The sequence below is a fragment of the Simochromis diagramma genome, unplaced genomic scaffold (genome assembly GCF_900408965.1).
Source record: "Simochromis diagramma unplaced genomic scaffold, fSimDia1.1 OVJJ01000079.1, whole genome shotgun sequence".
Classification (NCBI taxonomy): Eukaryota; Metazoa; Chordata; class Actinopteri; order Cichliformes; family Cichlidae; genus Simochromis; species Simochromis diagramma.
This window is the reverse complement of record NW_024387075.1, coordinates 2,591,143-2,618,254: the sequence shown is the minus strand read 5'-3', so window position 1 is coordinate 2,618,254 and position 27,112 is coordinate 2,591,143. Positions and strand designations below refer to the sequence as shown.

The 27,112-nt window shown below is 38.1% G+C and overlaps 1 protein-coding gene and 1 long non-coding RNA gene across 3 annotated transcripts in view; both read right to left on the bottom strand.

Annotated features, from left to right (window-relative positions):
* luzp2 (leucine zipper protein 2) overlaps nt 1-26,814 on the bottom strand; it is a 149,087-nt gene extending 122,273 nt beyond the window's left edge. The window contains exon 1 of one of the 2 annotated variants that reach the window (XM_040045620.1): nt 26,506-26,814. In XM_040045620.1, the coding sequence (XP_039901554.1) occupies nt 26,506-26,567 (62 nt within the window). In that variant the 5' untranslated portion in view covers nt 26,568-26,814. The remainder of the gene's footprint in view (nt 1-26,505) is intronic. The other variant, XM_040045619.1, reaches the window with a different exon arrangement.
* LOC120742344 lies at nt 786-26,498 on the bottom strand. Its single transcript, XR_005697847.1, has 3 exons — nt 19,601-26,498; nt 6,303-6,310; nt 786-797 (listed from the first exon to the last, which is right to left on the bottom strand). It is a non-coding gene; the product is annotated as an uncharacterized LOC120742344 (long non-coding RNA).
* Nucleotides 26,815-27,112: the final 298 nt, after the last annotated feature.

Below are 27,112 nucleotides of genomic sequence, written 5' to 3'. Positions count from 1 at the left end.
TTAAGGTTGTTATTGGTAGTGACCATGATGGACAAGATTAGAAATGAATATATCACAGGGACAGCTCAAGTTGAATGCATTGGAGACAAAGTTGGAGAAGCAAGGCTGAGATGGTTTGGACAAAGGAAGACCACAGATTCATGGACGTAGTGAAGGCAGATATGCAGAAGGCTGTTGTGACAGAAAAGGATGCTAGGGATAGGGTGAGGTGGAGGAAGATAATCCACTGTGCAACTCAGTATCATGGCAAAATGTGTAATAGAAATGCCAGTCCACCGTGTCCATTTCACTCTTTGCCTCTCCAAAAAGTGAAATGGACAAGGATGCAGAAGTTGCATTACCAGCAGGGGGAGATACACATATATTTAAAGCCGCGAAGTCAGTAGTGCGCAAAAAACGTATGAAGTACATTCCACGATCTTTAATCATCGGAAATGATTAGGCTAGGCGGCTCACATGTATTTACATGTAAATGTATTAATAATGTCTGTTTAACGTTTTCCCGTCATTATTTTCATGTTGGCTTGAAATAGAATATCTCCCTCTGCTGTTATTGCAGCTTACTGCAACTTCTGTATCCCTGTACGTTTCACGTAGAGAGGCAAAGTGTGAAATGGACACGGTGGACCAGTTTGTCTATTATAAGCTTTACCTTGATATCGGGTTGCATGTGGCAAGCCCTAAAGGGAGCTGCCAAAAGAAGAATCCTGTTTTACTAGAATCATGTGTTCTGCACAGACGTAAATCCATCCAGCTGAATGTTTTTGCCTCATTTATGGGTTCACTCTTTACTCTTTCTGTATTACACTCACTAAAGTTTATTAGGAGTTGAACCTGCTTTTTAATCCCAATAAATAAACAGTAAACAAATTTAAATAAGTTTCAGTGTCCCTGACTGATCTGACTGAGCCCCAAGGAACCATTCTCAGCTGTGTTGTGGTTTTCAGTGACCATATGGTGTTGGTAAAAGTTTTGCTGCATTGTGGCCCAAAACAGCCTTTTTTCCACAGTCTTTTGAAAAATACGTCACTGTGTTTTCTGGGAGCATTCAAATGAATAATGTCCCATCCACTAATCTGGTATCCACTTCTCCCTAATGCATCCTCTGCTCAAACTAAAGCCAGCTGTCATTGTAACCCACATTAGTATCAATATGGAGACTTGGGAAGAAAGTTTCCATAAATTATATCGATGCTAAAACAACAACAAAAATGTATTATTTGAAAGCAGTCACTTGCAGTGAGAACATAGACAAAACAGACTCAACAGACTGTTGCTGTCTTGCATACTTTATCTCCTCTAAATTATATATCATCATGCAATTACCAACAATTCATAAAAGACATCACAGTTTGACCCTGTCTCCAACGTGATCTCAAACACTAAAAACCCCAGCGGAATGGCTAGATTTAGTTCATCATTACTCCTCAGAGTAGAAAACAGTTGATTAATACAATGCCTGGAGTATGCCTTATGATACTCCTGTCACCCTAGTGTTGAGAAAACACTGAAATATAAATATATATATAAATGTTTTGCAGTGACATAACAGACTCTCAAGGCACACATCTCTGTCTCACAAGTAATGCTCTATTGTGTGACAATTAGTCATTGTACTGCGAAGAAGTGGAAGTTGAGTTGTCATGGTGATGAGTATATATCCTCAAATGTGTGTGAAACAGTAACATTTGGGACATGCACTTACTTTTATGAGATGGAAACTTGAAAATCGAGAGTAAAAAAACAAGTAGGTAAAAATTTTACACACTTTTTATATTTTACATTTATTCGATTAAAGTACCGTGTTTTACCAGCTGCTTTGCCAATTTAATGCTTTAAGCCTTTAATATTAACTTCAAAGCCATATTTAATTTATCTTGGTAATACAGCTTGCCAGGGACAGATTGCCTGACCTCTCTGTGTCAGGTATGTATGTGAAACTGCACAAAGAAATGTCTTGTCATGTTGTTGCAAGACAATCTTTAAGTGGTTACTGCTCTGAGGTCAATCAACTCAGCAGGTAGTCTGATATTCAACTTCAGCCCTTATAATGAAACTGAGTTTTTCTACGTACCAATAACGTTGAAACCAGTATTAATAACTGTGGACTGGACTAAAAAACAAGAAGAAAAATCATAGAAATTCCTGGATTTAGCATGCTTTTAAACAGATCATTTTCTCAGCTTATGTGTGACCTTTTCTTTTTCCCAGCCCTGCGGCATTCTGAATTAGAGAGCAAATGCCACACAAATATTGGAAAAATTTGTCCTCAAAAGTTGAACTCTTTTTTTTTTCATATAAAATTCACAACTGCTTTCCATCTGCTAAAATGTCACATTATCTGACATTGTTTTTTAAATAAACTGTAACAGATTGTATCATTCACCCTCATTTTGCAGCAAAGCACATTTTGAGATAAAAATGTTTTCTTGAAATGGATTCAAACAGATGCTACTTGAATTTATACACATATATATTATATATTATTGATTATTAGTTTGGCTTATGCCTTATCATGGCTTTCCTTTGATCCATGTGCCACTATGACCTCTAGTAGTTGTGCTAGTCCTTGCCTCTTTAAATAATTCATTTTAAAAGACAAGCAAAGACTATATTGTGTATCCTTTATATTATACAGCTACATACCGTATAGCCACATAAATATTAAATACTGCTATAATTGCTGTATATGACATGCTGAATATTTGTGTCACCCTTCACCTCTGATGTCTCCAGGAAGACATTTTGGAAGACCTGTCTTTGACAAGCCTTTGGCATTTTAAAACTCATTATGTAAATATGATTGATTGGGGGGCATATTTAAATCATTGGGGTGGACAACGAGGTCGAGCTGATAAACTAATCCAAAGCGAATGTACATTTTTTTGAACTGACGATCATGATGACGCAGGCAGTTCAAAGCCCCTGGTGGCCCCGCTATTCAGTCTGGATGCCTGTCTCAGTGGCTTTTCATTACATAATTCTTAAGGACAGCTGTCTATTGCAACATAAATATGTACCCCTTTACTTCCCTGGGGTCACTGCAATCAATTTTACCCTTAGGAATGGCTGTCAGATTAGATGTAAGGGTAAAAGAATACTTAAGTGAATGAAGTGGAGTGGTTCACGTAGGTGCAACAGGACCTTGCTGTCTGAAGGACAAGACAGATGGTAGCTATTGGTGCTGAAGCTTTAAAATGTTGTTTATTGAGAACATACCATTTGTGTCATTGGGACTGGAACACACACATGGCAAGTATCACAGCATGAGACACCTTGACCAGAGTAGTAGCAGAAACCTCCACAATTGTAACAAGGGGACTTTTTTGTCTGACACTAAATACTGGTACAACAAGTGCATAAAAACTGTATCATATACTGCAGGCATCCTCTGGAAAACAGACATTCATGTTGGAGGCGCCTGCAACAAGGCACCATATGTGCTTGCTGAGATAAAACGGAAGGGATGAGCATACCCCCTGTAGGTAACTACTCATCAGACCAGAGTATTGGCTGCTGTGTTTTCAGATTATTCCATCATTTACTAGCAGTGCCAGGCACTGTCCTGCAGTCCTTGATATCCTCTGAAGAGTCCAGGCCCTAGTGGGCTAAAAAATGACTCAAAAGAAATCCTTCCGCATCCCTGGAAGCTTCACATATGTCTTACTTTTTGATATGTGGACATTTAATTGTTAGCCTTGGCTCTTCTTACCTAGATAGACCTATCTACCTAGCTGTATAAATGTAAGCACACTGTATTTAAATTATCGTGGCCTGCCTTCATAAGACACAGCTTTAACATCTGGATTTGGAGATCTTATGGGATGAGATACACTGTCAATTCTACCTTCTTTTATTGATTGGGGTATAATTGCATTAGAACCACTGATCAAATGTAAGTACAGAGCACAACATTCACTAAACATGATATTTTCTGCCTGCATGCTGTGGAGCAAAAGTAGCTCTGGTGTTTACATGGCCCCCATGAAAAAGTCAATTAGGAGCAATTCCATAGTCTCACACGAAGCACAATGGATTGTTCAATGAAGTTCAATACAACCCCCTTGCATGCAGTGAGTTTTTATGCCCCAATGAAGATTTAATAATAGAAATTCAATAACAGGCTTTGGTTTAGTCTTCTTCCCTCCAAAGATAAATACGGTGCTATAGTTGCAGCAAGATGAGATGAAGCTACCTGCACAGATAAAGCATGTCCACACCCTTCAACTGGCCATTTCAATACAGTATCGAATACAGCATATTGTTGGCCCTTATGGCTCCAGCTCTGACCATTTATGACTGTCAGGATTATTTTTTCACCTCCATTTCTGCTGCTGTGTGTTATAAGTAATCGCTGCCATAATTCAAATCCTGCGTTGTACTCCAGGATGACCTAGTTGGCATTTTAACTCTCAGATTGTTCAGAATTTCTAGAAATGAATCACACCAAATCTGGCAAAGGCCGCTGCCTTTAAAGTTAAACCAAAATTGCTTTTGAAATTAAAGGCAGCAACATGTTTCAAAAACTCGAGACAGTGGTAGGTTTATCACTGTGTTGCATCACCTGTCATCTTTTTGTAAGTGTTTGGAAACTGGAGGGCCCAATTACTGATTGGCTTTTGAAGGGAAAATATTGCTCATGTGGATGTTCAAATGTTAAAAAGTTCATGGCTTCCTTTTTTCAAAGTTTTTATACGCTGTCTGATATTTTCAGTGAATGACAAGTCTAGACTGCAGGCAGGCAAGTTGAACACCCAGAGCCACACTATGGAGACATGATAATTGTAATCCATGCAGAATGTGGTTTAGCATATTTTTAATTGCTTTCCTTGTAAATAATTTATTTGATTGACAGCATATGTTACACCAGCATTACTGGTGTCTTCATAGTTATGTAAGTTAGCCATGGTGTGTTATGCATGTTAGAAACACTTTACCTCCATCCATCTTTCATTAGACTGGGCTCATAGTTACTGCATATTATTTATATATGTTATTTGTCCCTACTTATGTGGAGTTACAAGATAGTTTATACTGTATTTGTCAATGCACTGATGGGCTGTGTATATATATATATATAAATGTGTGTGTGTGGGTGTGTGGGTGGGTGTCTCCTCAGAACTCTCCAAAAATCTCCTTCGTCTGTCTTCTCACTACTCATTCAGCTTCTTTACACATTCTTTTGCTTTTTGCCAGATAAATCTTTGATAGGCTTAAACTTGCCCTGTTCTTTCATTTATTTCCCTCTCCTTGTTTAAATATTTTTCATAGTCCAGCAGTTCAGCTCTTATCATTTGCATTCCCTCAAACTGTCTTTCTGTCCTAAGCTGATCTTTTGAGCGATCAAATTTCATCTCTGTGCAACGTTTTGCAGAAAAAAAATAATTCATAAAGCTCTAGATGTTTTAATTATGCTTCTTTAAATGGAATACTGTCACTGGCTGCAGTTGACAATTCAAAATAAGATAAAAACAGCAGAATACAATAAAGTAGTGGCGCAGCGACTAATTGTGGGGTGAAATAGCTGATAGTGGTGCTGGGGAAAAAAGGCATGTGCTGAGGCTTCCAGTGTGTATACTGTCACTCATACACTCAAAGCATCAACTTGGATATGTGGTGACAAAATATAATGATCTATATGAAACTGTATTACTGTCAAATAACACAAGACTAATAAAACATTCTGTAACAGTCTATGACAAAAAAAATCATTAATGGAGAGACTCTTCTCTAGAATAAATTATAAAATTGTGAAGGGCAGTGATATAACCAGTGTATTCAGAAATAAAGTAATAAAATTCATGCCAGATGGCTTTATTAACGTCTTGGCATGTAAATTTGCTTATAAATGCGATATGTGTTTATGATGTTATTTTTTTGTCCTTGCATGTATGTTTATAGCTCTATTGCTCAAACATATAAAAGCTCCATGCTTTTATATGTTTGACTGTTGACTACCATGTCACAAACAGCAAAATAAAACAATCTGCTGCACGTACAACTGGAAAAATCAAACGTTTTTTGAAAATAAATGAGCTTTCTGTGCAGAAAAACAGTCTTTGAAGATGTTAATATTTCCATCGTTCTGCTTTGTGTTAGTCTTTATTGATAAAAGAGCAGGAGCAGTAGCACATCTTGAGCAGTCCGTTGATGTGAATCCTCATAAGACTGCATGACAGACTTTCCATCCCCCTCACTTTAATTAATTCCACAATCTAAAACCAATATACACATATCGTCAAGAGCATTATGACGGTCCTTTCACTTCAAAATTTGCAATCTCCCAGTTAACAATTCTTTACAGAGTCACCTACACTGGAGTCTTAAGGTAGCCACTCTTCAACAACAATTACTGCACTTCTTGTTTAAGGTATCGCTCTGTCTCAACTGTTGGCCAACAGGAGGGCTGTGACTGGAATGCTAAATGTGTATTTCTGCAGTAGAAAACCCAGCTATAATTCTGCAGTAGAAACATAACTGCCTTTGCCAAAAGTATATATTCCAGCTCCTGTCAAAATATATTACCACTGCAAGCTAGGTGAGCTTATATCCATTAATTAATACAGAGGATCTGATGTAACTATCATGTGTGCTATGAAACTGTGGTTAAAACGAAAGCAAAATGTGATATGAGAAATATAGTGCTGTGGAAAAGTTTCCCCTTCTTAGATTTTTGCATATTTGTCATATTTTAATGTTTTAGGTCATCAACCAAATTTTAATATTAGACAAAGATCATGCATAAAACTACAAAATGCATACACCATGAAATTATGAATTAACTGTGACTAACCACATTTTCTTGGGAAACTCACCCAATCCTGATTCCTGCCAGACTAATTAAGTAATTAAGAAATCACTAAAACAGCAACACATCATGCCGTAATCTACAGAAACAGCTGAGACATAAAGGCAAGGCTTACAAAACCCATTTCTGTGGGACTCCAACAAACCATGATGAGAGCCATTTTTCACAAATGGTGAAAACTTGGAACAGTGGGGAACATTTTCAAGATTGGCTAGCCAACCACATTACCTTAAGAGGGCATCAACGATTCATCCAGTAGGTCACAAAATAACCCAGAACAACATCTACTGCTTTGAGTACGCTGGTAGAGGATAAAAGTGCTATATAAGAACCAGTCCATACCATTTAAAGAACCGCCGACCTCACTTGTCTTAATTAAGGTCAGAGTTCCTTAGTCAACAATAAGAAAGAGACTGGGCAAAAATGGCATTCATGGGAGAGTTCCAAGAGTTTCCAGGAGAAAACTACTGCTGACCAAAAAAGAACACAAGGATTCGATTTACAATTGTCAATAAAATCCCAATGATCCCCCAGACTTTTGAGGAGAATATTCTGTTGATTGGCAAGATGAAAATGTTACTTTATAAAGGTTTGAGTCTGTTATGTTTGGTGTAGAGCGAACACATGCATAGCAACAGTCAAACATGGTGGTGGTGTAACGGTCTTAGGTAGATCTGGATAGCTGTTTTTGAAATCCTCATTTAACAACTGCATTTTGTATTCTTTCAGTTTGTCTCTGACTGATATTAAAATGTATTCTTAAACATTTAGATGTAACCAATAAACAAACTAAGGAAGATGGCAAATGCTTTTTTATGCCACGGTACATGGTGGAGGATATTCTGCTTTTCTTTATTATTATTTTCATTAACTATTGTAGTAGCAATAGGAGTATATTTACATGTACAGCTAGTATAGCTATGTGGCTAGTATAGGCACGCTGTACATAGTTGTGTGGCAGTTCTAAAACTAGCGTTGTACATGTACATGTACATGTAGCTCTGTTTATAAAGTTTGGGCCTCCACTTCCCTTATGTATTTGCGATTTGCGCTTTCCTTTTTTCTGAAAATGTGCATGTTTTACTTATGTATGTACCACTGGTATACATTTTACAGTTAATGATGATCTAATTTTAAAGTAATTAGGCATTTTTTACAGTTGACATCAGACTATAAAGGATCTTTTTTACAGGTCAGGTTTCGTGTAATTGAAAAAGACACAAGGATATCAACCAGTGATCATAAATAGTATTCCAGGCTGTTTGCTAAATCTGAGTCTTATAATTGTCTTTCTTGCGTCATGGAGTCTACAGAATGTTTGCATTTTCTAATTCCTAGATGGCCTAACTTGTGTGTGCTTGCATTAATTCAGCTATACACTGAGATGCAGCAGTAAGCACATAAACCAACTCTTTAAAGAGCCCTGCCATTTTTCCTCCTTGTTTGTCTAGCATGCATTTATTATCCCTCCTCCAATCCATGAACACAAAGAAGCAGTGAAATGAACTTGCTTAAAAGCTTTGTATGTAAAAATGGTGTTTATGTAGAAAAGGCAGCTCAACAAATTCCCAGGAGCACAAGATCATTGTTAATCCAGTAATATTTTATTAGTAGACCTATCCTATAGTAGTAGTCCTCTAGTAGTAACGGGATCTAATTAGTAATGCACCCAAGCACTACACAAAGGAACCTGTTGTCAACATAGGTTGGAAGGTGCTGAATTAATGTATGTATGGTACATTATATATTACAGACAATTTTAAAGACTGCGGTGGAACAGTCAGCGATATGACACTCCAGTATGCTTCATTATTTTTAGACTGCTAATTACAGAAACATACACAAAGAATATTTTAATGAATTCATTTTAATGCTTGCAAGAGCTTAATTTTTCCTACACTGAAAAGGCTCAGTGTGAGGCTTTTCAAGCCTCTACAGAAGATGGATTTACAGTTGTATACTTCAGTACCTTTAAGTTATAAACGAAAAAATGAAGTGTGAGGATTTTAAGCATCTTGAATGACTCAAGGACACTTACATATGAAGAGTTGTTCCCGTTCTTGCAGTCAATGCCCACAGCAGGTGACACTACAGACCCTTTGTCTGAATTGAAGCTGATAAGGAGAAGACTGACAAGGTCATGTTCAGCGGGGACAATTTTTAACTCCCACAGGTGACCAGTGTTCGTGTCTTTTTAAACCTCTCCAGTTTCCAGCTTGACACTTCCCTTGACATTCTCCTCCACATTACAGTATGTGTAAGATCCTGCAGATGGTCTCTGTCTTTTTCTAACGGTTTTAATGGGATTGTTGCCTATGATATTGCACACTGTAAGTCCTGGGCAACAAAGAAAATAAAACATATCAAAACATATAGCGCATATATCAAAACACTTGGCTATCTTCATGGTTTCTCATTTAGCCTGTGAATATCATCAAACTTTAAAAAGAAAATGCTGGAAAGTTCCAAGATGTTATGGTCGATTGGTAAATTCACTTTAGTTATCTCCAAGAGACAACTGTTTGAGCAGCAAACAAATACGTTCTCTGCTCTTCTTCCCATGTCACCTTATAGCGGTATGTAGCTAGACAGCCAACGGGACAAATTATTTTTTCTCTTTGCTAGTTTTTGTTAATGGAGTCTAAAAAGTGAAATTGGATGTAGGACCAAACCAAATATGTTCAAATTACAATCATAGCAGTGTGTGAAAATCATAAAATATTAACACTTGTTTTTTTCAACACTTTTTGCAGGGAGATTAGTAAGGGAAAAATAAATCGCTGCAGTTCTAATTGAACAATAAATCTATTCATCGTCTAATCCTGATCTAGATGCCTTGCAACAACATCTGCATCTCTTTGTTTATTTGGAAAATCAGCAGCAGCCTCTTTTGGCAGTTTGGGATTCACACCACCAGTATGCATAATGTGCTCATGAAAGTGAACACATTAAAACACTTCTAGCAACAAAGAAAATTATTCACAATGCCTGCAGGTGGGCAGACTCAATGTGCTTTGTTGTGCAGATTTGCACTAAGTGCAGACACTCACAAATGGACTCACAAACACACATGCACAGACGCGTCACTACATCCCAGCAAACGTGACTACGATGCATTTAATTAGGGGCTTTAAAACTTTGTGCGCATACTAAAAATAATGCAACGCCCTACACACTTGATGTAACTCGCTTTGTTTAAAGACGACTATTTCAGGTTGCCACTCAGCAGGCAAGATAAAGAAAAATGCTCTCATCCTCACTCTCATCAGAGAGTGAAAGCTTATGAGCTGCTCTAGGGATTTGGTAATTTAAACTTTAAGTCTAACAGTCAAACATTAACAGCGCCATGTCTTCAAGATTCAAAATTCACAGCTTTATCCTATAAAATTGCATGCATATTCATATGCGAATTACAGTTTGTGTAATGCTTAAATGTGATGACAGGTAGCAACACATTTTTAATACTGACATATCCATAAATTAAAGTTACCTAACAACTGTGTTGCAGCTTTGCCAAATGAAAAGAATTTTGTTTGTCTATTGCCCCTAAGAAAATATGCTGTGTTTAAATAGATTTTTTAACTGTATATAGATTTAACATTGTAGATTGTATAGGTTCAACTGAGGTTTTAGCTGTACCTAAGACCTTGCTACACAATGTTTTTTTCCTGCACCGTATTATGCGGTTATTTTTTTTTAATGAGGAATCGTTTAAAAAAAAAAAGATATAGAGTAATATGAAGTATACTTTGGTTTTTGTGTCATACATTATTTCAAATAGCAACAAAGTAATAATAGCCATCTGAACCCACTGTGTGCACTACATTGTTTCATAGTGGGGTGCTTACAGACGCTGATTAGCCTGGCCTACAGAAATGAAGCCAAAAAAAAAGCTCTTATGACTGTAATTGCAATAATAAATAATTAGCACAGAAGGTGAGTGAAAGTTATGGACAAAAGCCAACTTCCAAACTTGCAAGATAACATTTAAAGCGTCTGGGCTGCTTTGGAGACTGCTGTCGTGTGAATGACCTTGTCTATGCTTTTCTATCCAAGCGTCCCATCGGGACAAAGAACACCACTGTGACAATCAATTTACTGTTTAAAGGCACTTAATGTTTTGGTGCACATATTGTGAGATCCACAGCTGTATAATAAAAAGCATCTGCTTGAGTTGCACACCGGTGGAAGTGGTAGGGATATGTTGTGATGCGTTCCTGGTGGGATTTGTGCAGATAAGGGCATGGAAACATTTATAATGGATTTGGAAAAGAGATTTTCCATTTGCCTGTCTTTAACAGTATCCTGGAAGTAAGTAATCCCAAAACCCCACATTCATCCTCCAGGGACTTTCATAAAGCTCATTAAATCAGTGTTAAGCCAAACACCTGTCATCAAATGCTAATTTGCTAAACATGCCAGGGGAGTTTGCTTGGTATAACTTATTTAACATCTGAGGTGAATTTTGTAAATGCATCTCCAGATGCCTAATGCAGTTACAAACAGAAATACTTGTGTTTCTAATGTCAAGCTTACAGATTCAGATCTGTACAAAATGTCCCCTGTAACCTCCACGGTCCCCCAACTCAATCTGTGTTTATATATTAAAGGGCTGCTGTGAAACTGTGCCCCTATTAGAGAGATTATAAGATTAGAGACACATTAGAATGCATCTCTAATCCCACCAGTCAAGTCAGGACAGTAAGCAATGCCAGGAAAAGCTCCGAGAAAGAGTAAGGACTGTGCAGCTGTATGTTGTTTATGCATGGATGTGACCCTGTATGTTCTTATGTAAATAACCAATTCTCTGGAGCTTGCCTTTTTTATACTACAGTCATCTTCTTTTTTTTCCTTTTTTTGGTGTGTGGGAGCTTCAGTGCTCCTGGGGAAACGGTGCTTTAGAGCCAAATTGACATTCACTGGAGTGTGCCCCCCTCCTGTCATTTTGTCAACACCATCACCGTGTGGAGCTCAGCCAAGCAAGACATCTGACAGACAGGCAAATGGGAGTGGTGGACTTCAGCAACATAACACCCTCTCACTGCCCTCTCTGTGCCCGATGGTGAGGTTCAATGTGCATACATCCACACACAAAGGAAGAAAGGCCATATCCCATAACCTGGACTTCCTCTTTGCTCTTCGCTAGTTTGCCGTCCTGTTGGAGGAAAAATAAAGATAACAAAAGAAGCAGACGGACTTATCAGAGAGATGAAATCAGAAAAAGAGTGAGCTGCATGACTGGGTTTCCATTTGTTGCCAAATAGTAAATCTGACACTAGAAATTGATTGGAAAGTGACAATGCCCTCTTAATACTGGAGGCTCTATCCTATGACTTTTTCTGGATTAGAAATTATGGCTAGGTGTGCCGCTCGATGGTTACGACTTTAATTTTTGCAATGCCATGTTCGTAAAGGAGAGAAGTAACATGTTTGGAGAATCAACAATCTATCAAAAGCAGTGCATTTCTAATTTAATGATATAAATGCACAATAAAAAGAAATTCCACGAGAAAATATAGACTTCATTAAAACTGGGCATTAGTTTCACAGTGGCCACAAATTCCTGTAAAACCGTAGATCCTTTTGACCCAAGCCTCTGGATTAATGACATCCCCGACACTTCACATTTCCTCAAGACACCATTTTTCTTTTGCTGTGAATAAACGCGAGTCTCCAAAGTGCCATCACGCGCTGAAGTCTGCGGGCATAAAATCCTCAATCAAAAAATAAAACAAAAACATTTATGAGATAAACTGCCACCGTGGGCACTACTGAACAGCTTCTGGGTGCTAAATGCTACGTGTCACTGCCGCAACCCACCCCTTCTACATACACACTGAACAACACACTTATCAGTCAGGTGTCATGGCAAAACACTGGAAAAACAGGGCGATAGGGGACACAAATGGAACCAGCACTTGTCAGCCAAGATGGATCCTGACACCAGAATATGCTCGGGAAATGATTAGATAAAAATAACAGAATCCGCCCCGGTGTCTTCATGGAGGTGTGTTGGCGGCTGATAAAGGATTCAGATTTATGTAGCCTTCACCAAAAGAAGCAGATATTATGTTTCTTGAAAAATGGTACATGGGAGCTTGGCTGTGATGTACAGTATATCCGGCAGAGAGCACAGAACAAATACAGACGGGTTAATAAAAGACAGGAAATGAAAAACACAGGACTCGTTTGGCAGTTTTATGTGATATCTTTAAAAATTATTTTCAATTCTGAACAGGAGTTTGTGGTGTTTGTCCTTGAATGTAAACAGTACGTCTCTGTCAGAGATTGTTTTTCTTGATGTGCCTCACGCAAGCACATAGCACACAAAGAGTCCCTATGCCGATATTGTAGTTGGTTTGTATATTATAGATAGTCCAATAATCAAGCGGGAAACTCTCACATCAGAGATGCTGTGTTGAATTACTGTACACTCGAAACCACTGACAGCTGTGGAGTGAATTCTGCCAGCTCAGACACTCATCCAATCCCTCCGTTCAATGCTGATCAGACTTCAATTACTCAACGGCATGATACCTACACAAAGGCTTACACTGACTTCCCTGTACTGCACCAAATTAAATTCACATTTGTTTGGGACAACTGTCCCAAAAGGGTGCGAAAGGGTCTGCAACACTTTAGAAACCAAACTGGATCCAGCAGAGACTAACCCAAGAGCTGACTCTGTGTTTGCGTGAAACAGCCTGCTCAGCAATAATTCCACAGTAGGGGGAAGGGACACGAATCCCCTCGAAGAAAGCAAATCTCTACCTTTGATACAATGTTGTGTTCACATTACACTGAGCACAACATTGTATGTGCCAGGTCTGGTTCATTCACTTGTTTGATGTACAGATATTTTACAGCAGAATATAAGAATAAAGTTAACCAATAAAACACTGTCATACTGTTTATACTGAGTCACAATTATCTATAACTTAAATAACTTAAAAGTCTACAGTTTCATAGATTTACAGGTTGTTTGAATCACTGTCTTAAAATAGCTGGATTTAATTTAATTTATTCATTAAAATCCCTGCTTCAGAAGATGAAAGTTTATTAAATTCGGGAGAATGTACTGTTAATTGTTTTTTATATGAGAATATATAATTAACTACAACCTGAGGAAAAAAAAAATTATTAGCCATTTGACACTGAACTAACCAATTCAATTCAGTTTTATTTGTACAGCGCCAAATCACAACAACAGTCGCCTCAAGGAGCTTTATATTGTAAGGTAGACCCTACAGTATGACATACAGAGAAAAACCCAACAATCATATGACCCCCTATGAGCAAGCACTTTCACGATAGTGGGAAGGAAAAACTTCCTTTTAACAGGAAGAAACCTCCGGCAGAACCAGGCTCAGGGAGGGGCGGCCATCTGCCGCGACCAGGACCAAAAAACCAAGTAAAATACTGTAAATCTATGAAAACAGACATGAATGCTTGTCTATCGTGTCTCCTGTGGGTGGTAGCTATCTCTGAACATCCTGTATGGTATGGCTTTGTTTGATGGATCAAAGTCATATCTGGATTTATAATGACATCAGTTTTGACAAGATGCTTAATAAAACTTGCTACAATGCTATGACAGAGCCTCAACCACGTTGTCTGCTTCTTCACGGCCACCCTTACATGGAGACCATTTCTGATGAAGCTTTGGTGAACAGTAGAATAATCAACTTACGTCAAGTGACTGGTCTTTTTTTCTGAAGAACATGACTTTTGGACGATGATAATTTGCTTTTGATGGTTCTTTTTAGGCCAGTGATGTATTCTTTTGACCTATAGTTCTCTAGGTTCCTCAAGTTTCTCAAACTACAAAGTAACAAACTACAAACAAACTACAAGTCATACCAACATATGTCAGGTTTTTATGTATTAGCTGATTAAAATCACCTTGTTTACTATTTTGTGGCTATCAAACTTCCCTGTTATCTTTGGCATTTTTCAAAAATCCAACTAAGGAAACATGAACAAGCCATGTGCTGTTGGCAATAAAGTGCCTGAAAATATAAATTCATTCACTGCTAATTTGTTTGCTATGTGTAGACATAACAGTGGTTCATTCCTTGAATTAGGTACTTTTTTATGGTTGAGTGAGTCAGGTCAGAGTTAACTGGCTTAACAAAAAAAAAAAACATTCACCTGGAAATGGTCAGGGAAACGAAGTGACAAAGCAAGAACACGTGAAAGAAAAGTACACTGTCACACATATGTACTGTCATTTACTATGAAAAAATGCTTTTTTTTTTTTTTACACAGTATCTTTCTAAAGAGATAAAGAATACCACAAAAGCTTAACCTTTTAGTAATTTCACAGTTTTTAGGTTGCATTTCTGTAGGAACAAGTCTGCTTAAAATTTATTTTTGTCTTTTTTCAAATGGTGTAACATGGCAGGTGTTGTTTCTCTTCTGTTCTTAAGAAAAAGAAAAAAAAGCAGTCTGGAGACTCTGTGACCCTAAATTCACAGCACAGCTGTCTGACTGGGCTGCATTTTTTTGAACAGGTGTCCCTGTTATTGTGCCTAGAACTTCAGCTGGAATAGATTCCATCTCACGTCTCCATTTGTTTATTTACCGCTTATTATAATCAAGGCCTTTGTACATTTGCATGTATTCATAAGGCTTCAAGTCTCCAGGCAAGTTTTGTTGTTAGCATCAAGTAACTCTACTTTAAACTTGCCAACAGACTAATTCTAATTTGGAGGCCGCAGTTATGCACCAACATTACCCTTTACTTCACAGCCTTAGGTGGTTATTGCTCAGATAAATAAATAAATAAATAATAAGCATATTTTATGGCACCACTTGCTAAACAAGGGTGAAAAATATAAAACACAAGGCTTGAATGACAGATACTTCAAATACCATGTCTTAGATAAATCAGAACAAGTTTTAATAACGAATGAAAGAAGAGAAAAACAGAGATTAATGACAGCTTTGACAAAATAGAGCCGTCTCAATAGGCAGCCGCACAACTAGAGCGCAGACAAATGATGTAACACAATAACTATATTGATAAAAAGGCCAAACCACTGAACTCTCTCTGTGTATCTTTTACATGATCTAAGCACTTTGTGTCAACCTGTATTATTTATGATCTGTGTCTTTTGTTCACGCCAAAACCAATACCTCCATCCTCCGGTCTCTCTAATATTCTGTGAATAATGCCTCTGAGCACATTTCTTAGTGAACCAATTATGGCCCATTTAACGGTGGAAAAGAATGAAACAAGGGAAACGTTATTATGGTAGATTACTGGTGGCAGCTTAATGATTAGACAAGTACTCTGTGACTAAGAGCTGAATCCCAAGAAAGGCTGAGAAATCAGAGTGGGCAAGATGAACGCGAAACCCCCGATCCCCTGAAAACTACCGCAGCGCTAGTCCAGATCAAGCACTAAACCGCTTCAGTGGAAGAACATGTGATCTGTGAGGGGCAGCACCCTGGTGTAAAAGAGTATCGCCATATGAATGTGAAACATGGTGTTACTGAAAAGACACGATCTGCTTAGTAACTCCTCTCCAGGAATAAATAAAAGCATAACCTTAGGAGAGATGGAAACCAAAACAGAATTCATATAGCTGGTTGGATTTTCATCTCTCTCGGTTCGAATGGCATTTCTGTTTTATGTTTGAAGAGGTGCTATTATGTTCCTTTTCACCTCATATTTTTACCTTTTTACTCTACTACAGTAGCTCTGCATGATTTATGATTCAAAGTTATTTTTATTTATCCTCCTCAGCTCCTCTCCCTTTAAGCCAACTGCCCCTCACAGAGAGAAGAGTTGGACAGAAGGTGGGTGTGGCTTCTGAGATGGCTGTATTAAGTAAGGTTGTCCACTCTTTCTGATGTCATGCAGAGCCAAGCCTAGAAAAATCTGTTTAAAACAGTGTGTACAGCAGCTGTGCTAAGCATTACTTTTGTAAGTAATGCTTTTGCTAATGGGGTCTTACAACCAGATATACGTGTGGAAAATGAAAAATGAGACACAGAAAAAATAAGAATAACAATTTAACACTTGGGCCATAGAATCGGGATTTAATCCAGTTATTACCTAGACGTTCCGGACTTTCGATTTTCAGTTAATAACACTTATCGAGCCAAGCGCTATAGCAATCAAATTTGTTTTCAAAAGCTAATTAAAATAACATTGCCATTCATGCTCTGGTTCCAGTAATTCCAATACAAAAAAGTTGTGCGATTCTCAGCTCAACTCTGGATTTTGGACCACTGGTCAGACAAAACGAGATATTTTGATATCAAACATCAATCCACTGGGAAAATGTAAAAGGGCTGCACCGAATCCTTTAAAAAAAAAATTCAATGAATAAGTAAATAATTGTAATGGATTAGCACATTATTAAATACATTAATCACTTCAAAATATTATCTAAAAAATTACAAATGTTACCAGTTGCAGCCCAACCTGGTATAAATAAATGCAGACTCGAGTGGCACAGATGTCAAACAGCTCAAAATCACATATAGCAAGGGAAATATATACACTATGTTTAATGTTGTGACTGACAGCTAATACATGAAAGTCCCTGAATCTCAGTTCACATACGTGAGCAAATAACTATATGCATGCATTCTTCCTTAGCTGAAGAGAGAATTGACTCCTGGCTGCCCGGCAACAACCAGCTGAAACAACACGGGTGTTTTATATGCAGCTTTTGTTTATTATGGTTATACATCTTGCACCTCACTGTAAAACAAAAAAAGCAGGCTGCCCACTAATGACTCGTCACTGAGAGAACAGCCATCATGTTTACAGGGAGTGTGCAATTAAATGCCTGTCAATTACAAGAGTGACTAATATCTGTGCTGACACAACGATGAAGATTCACATCAAAGGTATGGCTCCCAGCAGCTATAATGCAAATCTGCAATAAGATTATTTCAAATTACACCATGAATGCAAGAAGACAGTGAGAGGGTGCACTTACAGTCAGCTCTCCTCGGCTTTGCAGAGTTTCACTGCAGTTAGCATCCAGTGTACACTACTGTACGTTTCCAGTACTCAATGGCAGATACAGAAAGAACAAAATTATGTTGAATTCAGTTCCTAAGAAGCAGGGAACTACATAATAGCTAAAAACAATTCACACAGTAATAATGAGCTTATTTGCAATACTCCTTAATTAAATAAATTGTGAAAATAGCCTATTGTGTAATAGCGGATTTTCCAGTATCCTTGTAGTTCATCTGTAGTTCAAGAGAATTCATCATACCCCATCAAATACACAACAGCATCACACTTTCCAGCTCTGACAAATATTGGGCAGAGCAGTACTTTATAAAACTTCAACCAGCTCTGGTGGTGGAAAAGCATAAGTGAAATGTTCTGCTCCATTTTATCCGGTCGTTAAGTGATGACGTGACGAATCCTACTTCCGGGCCTAAAGTAGTCTGCGTTTAATATGGCTTTTGTGTTGTTAACATGTTTAATGTTTTGTATTTTCTTCTATTTAATCTCAAAAAGCTCCTAAAACAGTCAGTGATCACTGTTGACCTCCCTCGGCTTTTATTACCGCTAATCATTTATTTAAGCTCAGTTTTTAAAATCTTAGGATGTAACTACAGCCCAGCCCATGCAGCAGTATATGAATGACTAACCTCGTATTGTGGATGGATTATCTCAGTTGTTCTCCTGGCTGAAGTTTGGTCCTTTTACAGCATCCTGCCATGCGATTACATTTGTTCCTGACCACCGAGAACACTCACGTTAACTTTTATAGAGTGGAAAAAAAGTTAGCTTGTTTATATTATGCTATAGCTGTGTCGCTAGCGGTCGCGTAGCACATCATTAGCTACAGCTAGCCAAACTTCAGTAACCCTACAAACATCACTGCTGTTTAGTTTTCTGTCTTCATTTATGTTGGAAGTGATAACAGAGCTGTACGTTTTAATTTGTTTCCAAAACCCCGCAGTCAGGACATGCTATATTGTATTTAGATGGAAGCTAGCGAGCTAACTTCCTTCTAACTTCTAACTCCGTTAAATGTCATAAATTCCGTTTTCATGGATGCCTGGATGTTAAACTCAATTGTTACACCTGGTACAGCAGAACGCTGATCATTTTATTAAAGATGAAAGACTTTAGACAGTTTTTCAACTCTTAGTAATGCCATAGTGATCGTTTGATATATGGACCCGCAGCGGAGTTTAGGCCCAGACACGGCTAGTGACGTCAGACTTAATGACCGGATGGGACCTGTGCCCATACCATGTTATGGATAATAATGACTTTCCCTAACATTACAGCAGAGAGGGTGTTCACCACAGTTCAAGACATAGCATTAACAACAACACAGGAAAGCACAGCTTTTTATCTGAAAGATGTTGCACATGGCGGTGGAGTCACAGAAAATTATCACTTGACTCTTAGTTCCACAGAACATTTTAGCATCTTTTTTTTGGTTTTCTGTATCTGCTCTCTGTTGCAGTTGCTTGTTTCCAGTCACAGTAGGAAGCTGTTTTTATTTCTTCTTTCAATATACTTTCTAACTGTAGTACATAGTTACTTGATGTGTATTTTGCTTATGGTTTTGCATAACCATGCTTATAGCTTTCAGGGTTAAGACAAACGGTACTTTCATTAGTGTTAATTTTAGTGTCAATTCAGCAGTACTACGATTCCAAAGCTTTAGGATTTTCCTACTTATATTCCTAATTCTGATATCATGTAAAAAAAACTATTCATTTCAGATCCTTGAGAAAAGTGGAAATGCTTTACTGTTTGCCAGTTAACGACACAGCCTTAAACTCTATGCATTCCACATATCATCTCCTTTCATGCAACAAACTGAAAGAAATGTGCATGTCTGCACTGCTTCAAACTTGTAGACTACTCTGTGCCATTGTTGTCTTTTCTCCCAAACAAATGGAGACCAGTTGACAGTTATGCAAGCACAAATAAAAGGGCTTGTTTGTTGATTTCTTTTGTGTTCTGCCCTTTTTACAGATAAATTAGGAACTTGACGAACTCAAGTGGCATAATTGCTAATTAGCAACCATAATTGTGATCATTGAATTCAGGAACAATAATATCCCCCAACACTGAATCCAACACTGCAAAGGCAGAACACTAACGCCACACTGAAAACACTGAAGAAATGGTATTAAGTCTATTTTCCTTTACTGGGCAATTTTAGATAATTAGCATTTGCAATTCATTTGAAGTGCAGTCATCCGTCAGTGCTAAATGCAGTCATGCAACAAGCATTTTACCTGATAATGCCAGGCCACATTTGTTATTTAAGGAGAATGATAATTGTGGTAAAGCTTTTAAGATCGAGATAACAGAAGGTCGGGCACCACTGCACCAGTCAAGCTCACATTTTTCTCAATATTTATTTGATCCTAAAGTTCTTTTAAAATTTCAGCAGTTTTTGTTGAAAAAGAATGACACTATCTTGGTAGAATTTTTTATCTTTTCGTCCACCATATTTCCAAAATCTTTGTTTTGTTACATCAAGCAAATATCCAGGTTGTCATATGGCACATGGGATAATGTGCCGTTACATGATAAATCTTTTGAAGTGTTTGAAGAATAAACACTGCTGTCATTGCAGATATCTTTTAGAGAACATAGTACCTGAAATGTGGCCTTGAATATAGAATGCCTGGCTACTCTTCACCCAGCACCAATCGTGGTCCTTTTAATTACTTTCTCATTTGTAGGAGCCACCCAAGGTTCTGTTTATTGTAGCCCACTTCATTACTGTCATGTGGCCAGTGTGGTTGCCATGGTGTGACCATTACGCCATGTCCTTTGAATTTCAATTATCATTCACAGTCTGATTTGTGGAGGACATTACTGAGCTGCACAAATATCATTTTGTCTCATCTTGAGGAGTCCCTGAAAGTCATATCTATAATCATGCCTCTGCTATAGATGCTGTTTGATGCTATGGCAAAATGTGAAAATAGGAAATCATGCTTATTTTTTCTCCAAGTAATTTTCATCTATGCAAATGTGTCACGCTGCCTTGGCCGAATCATGATACAGCTGTGTACTGCTGTACATTAAAAAGTCACTCAGACGTTGCTACCTTATTGTAATTACACAGATCAGAGTTGGTGTGCTTTCGGTCTCTTTCCTACACATTTTGCCACATTACAAAATTCCTAAATGTTTGCAAAAAGCGTGTCAGTCCAAACACGCCAGCATACCCAAATGTCTTTCAGTACAAACAAAAGGACCAGTTCATTTAGCTAACGATCTCGCTCTTAATACCAATTGAGAAAAATGGCCACACAGCTAAGCCTTTAAGAACGAACATAGGTAAGCTCTGCGTCCCACACTTACTTAACAGAACCTTATTTTTAAAAACAGCTGCCCTTTTATCACTCAAATGGTAAACGATGTTCAGGGTGAATTGTTTCCATTTTGTCATTATCCCCGCCAACCAACTGAAGTCCCATCAATGTATAGCTTTATATTACCATCGTATCCTCCTCAACAGTTAGATCTAATTCCACATCAGCTCCATGCTTGACTAGTTAATTCTCACTCTCCCCATGTGCCAGACGATGTTTGTGAGCAGCTTCACTCTGTATGCGGCTTGTTTTATCCATAAAATTTAGAAATGCAAAGCTGAAAATAAATCAAACTGTGAGCACTTGCACAATGAAATGTCATGTGGAGTTTCTCTCCACTGCTGTACATCTTGTTTGAATATGTTTATTATCATTTGTAACAAAATATTGATTTGATGGAAATAAAGGTTTGCTGCAATTTTTCAGCTCCGCACACGTGAGGCGAAGGCAGCATCTGCGAGCACATTTCTGCACTCTTTCTACTCAACTGGATGAGAAAACAGTTGCACGTTGAGATGTTGCTTTATACGAGAAAACGCTCTCTGTGATGTGAAAATGCAGATGTACTGAACCATTTCCACAAGGACCTACGTAAATTAAGACAGAGCACAAAGTTTTGATGCTTGAGGCAAGACATATTTTTAATTAACCTAACAGATGTCACAATGAAGTTCCCCAATTGATTACTTCCATATTTAAACATGAATAAAATGTCATGTTTAAATATGGAACATAAGCTAAGTGAACAGGAAATGAGAGACATTCAATTCCAAAAGAAATGCTGTAAAATAAGCACATTAATTTGTATTTTGTGATATTTATTTCCATTTCCCTGAAAGAAGATTGATTCTCAAAGCTAAATATGGAAGAGCGTGGAGAAGAGAAAAGAGAAAAACAAACAAAAAAGTTCCTACCTGCCGTTTCCTGCCTTCAAATTGACCTATTAATGCTCATTTCCTGCTCTATATTTTTGTTCTTGGACTCGACTAAAGCACATTTGTGTGGGTCAAAGTTCAAACTAATCCTGGGTTATCTCATACTGTGCTATAGCTACCCTTCACAAACAGAAGGATTTAACAGCAGATGGATGGGGCCGCTATGCTCAAAGCTTAAACTGTGTGCCTGAGATGACAATATTAATAATATCCGCACTCTCTGACACCACAAAGATCTAAAGCTTTTGATTTGTCAGCCTTTTTTGTATAAATGCTGACCCTGATTTGAAACTACGGCCATTGTAGCAGCAGGAAATACCGAAAAACAAAAGAGGTCCACTTTAAAATGTCACTAATGGACATGAACACAGTTTCAAAAAGAAAAAAAAAGCTTATTATTAAAGGCAAAATCACCAAAAACAGCAATCTGATGATTTTCCTTTGTTTTTTGGTTTGTTTGTATTTTTATCAGATGTAGGAATGACCCTCCTTTTCATGTCTGACCTTATATAACGTTAAGGGCAGTCTCAATTTAAAATAATAATTTGCAATGTGACCGGTAACATCTCTATTACTAGCTATTAATATATAAAGCAACACTGTTGTACTCAATTGCCGTCCAAAATACTCATAAATATTTGATATTGTGGAGATCCCACCAGATATCCCTGTTTCCAAGAGGAGTCTGCTAAGGTAAGAGACATCAAAGACAGTGTCAAAGAAATGAGTCAAATATGTTTCAAGAAATGCTCTGAAAGGGAATATGTGAAAGTTTAAAAAGGTGGAGCTGTTTGATCTGTATAGAGCAAAAAAAAAAAAAGCCAAATGCAGAGGAGACAAGCTTACTGTAGTAGCCCCCAGTGCTGACCCAGAAGTGGAAAGTCATATCTCATGGGACTGATGTCAATGCAGCCTTGTGTTGTGCCTAAGTACCAATTGATTTTTGCAATGACACATGGCCCTGCACCACTATTATGTGGCCCGAGTAACCCGCTCAATTCATTAAAACACCATAATTCTTTATAAAGGACTTAGATAAGCGAGAACTGGAAACAGCATTTTGAGTTTTACAGTTTTTACAGAGATGACGTTAAAATGTTAACAGAATTCTTATACGTACTTTTGGTTAATAAGCCTATGAAAAGTCTTAGATTTTAATACAGTAAAACAGAACTAAACATTGTTGTAGTGGTATCTGGTGGCAAACCTTACTCCATAGTTCCCTTGTGGCTTTAATGACTTTCAGTTAGAGTTTGCTTTGGTTTAGCCAACAAAACTATTTGATTAGGTTAAAAAGAACCATTATCCACATATTATAAAGTCTGTCTGACAGAAAGTTCTGAAGGCTTGTGCCATATTACTCTATGCTCATCTGGAAGAAGGGTCTTTATAACAGCCTTGAAGTTTCAAAGTTTTCTTCTTTATTTATTCATTTATTTATTTTTTGCCATTGTTTGTTAAGGATGTTTTGTCTTTTAAAACCTCTCCGCAGCACCTTTAAGTAGACCAAAGGCACATCGAAATGCAGCCATCATGCATGAAAACTTGACACAGTTCCTATTTTATTAATTCTCACTTCTTTAGGTGACTCTATCAGGTCGCAGGATAGAGGCTGCAGTTAACATATGAAATGGATTCTCTTACGCACCACTGATGAAATGAATCAAGCAAAGCCAGCCAGAGCAATACACAGACTAGACAGTCACAGTCACAATTCATTTTACTGGTGCAGATACACCTCGCAGTCAGTCTCTTCAGTGCCACACTATTATAAGAGAAAATGAGGATGTCACAAATGATAAGCAATGTTTGGACCCATGACCTCCAGGATAACAGCAAAAATGTGACAGCTGCTTGAAGAAGCAATCAGCTATTGTTTGGAGTACCAGCTGGATCAAACAACAAAAATCCACCCGCGGCACCGACGTCATTCCCAGGTTTGGCATGTGGCATGTGGCTTTATTAAAACAATAAGAAAGGAGCAAAAGGAAATTTTAAAAATTTGAATGAAAACAAAAACACAACAGGCACAGAAGAGGTTCAAAAAATCTAAACGTCTGTACCGCTTCAAACAAGCTCGGAAAACAAATAAATATGACAACAACAATAAAAAAAATGTAACAGTCATTACCACAGCAGGATCACTGTAGAGGGACGCTAGATTAATACACAGTTTAGTAGAACAATACACAGCTGGCTATTGAAATGCATAGCCGTATATCTGACATGTCTACCTTTAAGCATATCAACCACAGCAGGAGAACTAAACCTGCTCAGTGGAGACCTTTAATTGAATCCATCCAAGGATCCCTGTAGAGGTGCCTTTATGCTGTCCTTTTCATTAACATTTAAAACCATGGCCATCTGTAGACTCACAGTCCTGAGCAAAAGTGTCACCACGTTAGTGTTAGACAAAATAATAGAAGCATCTTTCACTACGAGCCAAAAAGTTCATTGGTGATCATGGAAATCTGAGCCTGAAAAAAACAAGCATGCAATTTTTTTTTACTGAAGCTGCATAATTACCACAGAGAAAAAAAAGATCAATTTAAAGAAAACTGAGGCTCCAGAAAAAAAATATAATGTAGGAGTTTATTATTTGAATTCGCCAAAATGATTGTTTTGGGGTTGTTGTTTTTTTCAATTCCAGCATTATAAGATTAGCTAGTCAGATATGTTGCTTCCTGAAGGCAAAGCAGGCAGACGTGGCTTTGCAAATCTATTCAGGTGTGAACATTTTTTCTCCCTTTTTTTTTAACATGACCTGAAGTTCAGAAGGTCACAATTGACCTTATTTCTCGACCAGCCCTCCGCTCTTAACCAAGCGCAGCCTTCCAATCCCATTACTTTTTTTTTTTTTAATGCTAAGTCTGGAAACAAACCGTCTTATAAAACACTGATTACATCTGTGTGTTCTGGTAATTACTTTTCATGACTTTCCCCCTCAAGACGTAGCATACAATCTGTGCTGACCTGCCAAATTACCACCGTAATGCCCTGTTCTCCAATTAGTGTTCAAAAGATTACCTCTAAGACTAATAATGGTATACACGGTTTAAAAATAAATCTTGGGAGACAGCGTATATTTTAATTAATCAAAGTCAAACAAAAGCACTATTAGTTTCACAGCTTAGAAAATGGCTAAATGAGTCTGCGAACTCAAAAAACCCTTAACCCCCCCCCCCCCCAAACTGATAAATGATTAAAAAGTTGTTACCAGAAGATTACTTGTATATATGACTTAAAGGAAACATCTAATTGTAGGTGTGCTAAACAAAAATAAATAATTAAATAAAAATGTGTGAGTACTTGGATTGCTGACTGCTAAATGCTAGAGGTTAATACATCAATATAGCCCCTAGTTATATGACTCATACATCATCAGTGCTACCTCTCTGCTATTGACAAATATGTTGGATGTGTGCAGTAACCTTGACTTTCTCTACAAATTCTCCTCTGTTGTAACCCTTGAGGCAAAATAAATAATTGGTAGCCCTGACGGTGTTTAGCATGTCACTAACAAATACACAGACATGTGTCCATTTGGTTCAAATCAACAGCAAAAAACACTGAGTTCAAAGACATCATTCTCCCCATGGATGTTTTCCCCAGAAACTGCATTCCACTCACTCACCACTAAAAGATGGGATGGTTTTTTGGGGGGGCAATGATGGAGAAAAGAAAAGGCGGAAAAGGCAAGTTTTATAATGCATGCCTTCCTGCGTGTGATGTCTCTATGGTAAAGTCAAAGCCCTGAATTTCCCCTCTCACGGCTCTCATTAAGGCAGTGGTGTCAGGCAGTGGCAGAGAAGAAGGATGATTTTATCAATGATTTAATTAATCATCAAAACTCTCCTTCTCTACACATCGCTCTCTTCATTTGTCCATCCTTCTTGTCTATCACTGTTCCTTGAGCTTTTTTTTTTAAATATTGCAGATAAGCGAAAGGAAACGCGCACACACCTGCTCTTTCTAAGGCACTGCAACACAAGTCGCCTTGTCCTTTCTCTCAGTTCCCCTGACTTCAACTTGCTCCCTCCCAGACCAGGCAGCAAAAGTCCTCAAAAAAAAAAAAAAAAAAAAAAAGCAATGTCGCCACTATTCAGGGGGAAGCGGAGGAGGCAAATCCAGTGAATTACCTCCACAAAAGGACAACTGTCTCTCAGCCTGCTTCAGAACTAAAAAAGATAATAACCCAGTTCAACAGCTAAGCTCTTCCTTCCTCCTTTAAGTCTCTCAGTTTCTAACATTCTTAGCACACACAGAGCCACTGCCGGGACGAATTAACGCTTCAGTATTTGGCAGGACTGAGCAGACCTCCAGAATACCATGCTTTGAACCAAGACACCCCTTTTGTTTCAGAGTCTCCGGCAGGATAAAACTGACAGGAGAAAAAAGAAAAGAAATGTTTTCTTGTTTATCTCTTACCTGGTATTGAGGCTCAGAGCTGGACAGAGAAGCAGTAAGCAAATAGCTTGGATGAATTTCATAGCTGTCTCACACTCCCGTTCCTTCTCCCTTCTTGGATGATTTTTTGCCTTTCCCCCGTGCCTCTCTCCCTCGCTCTCTAGCTCTCCCACTGGCTGCCTGGGTTTTTTAGCGCACTCTCATCCACACACGCACCCAGACACACAAGTGGCGAGGCAGACAGATGCAACACAGTGGCTCGGCGAGAGGGAGGATCTCTGGCTTTAAATAACACGGGGACACGGACCGACTTGGTAATGGAAAGGAGCGGGTGGGGCTGAAATCAAGAGAGGGAGATGTGGGAGTGATATGATGTCAGCGCCAGTGCAGCTATAGCTATTGGCGAAAGGCTTTCTTTTTTTCTTTTTTTCGCATTGTTTGGTGTTGGTTGTTCCTGCAACAGTACACCTCTCCATTCATTGCGTTCTCTTTACTTCCTTGCATTGTGATAGATAGGTGGAGGTACGAGCCAAAACATTTAGTGGAAACATTTAGCAATGCCAGGTCGTGGCTGCAAGTAACAGCAAAGTCACAGTTTAGTTTAGTGAAGGTAAGGCATGAACAGATT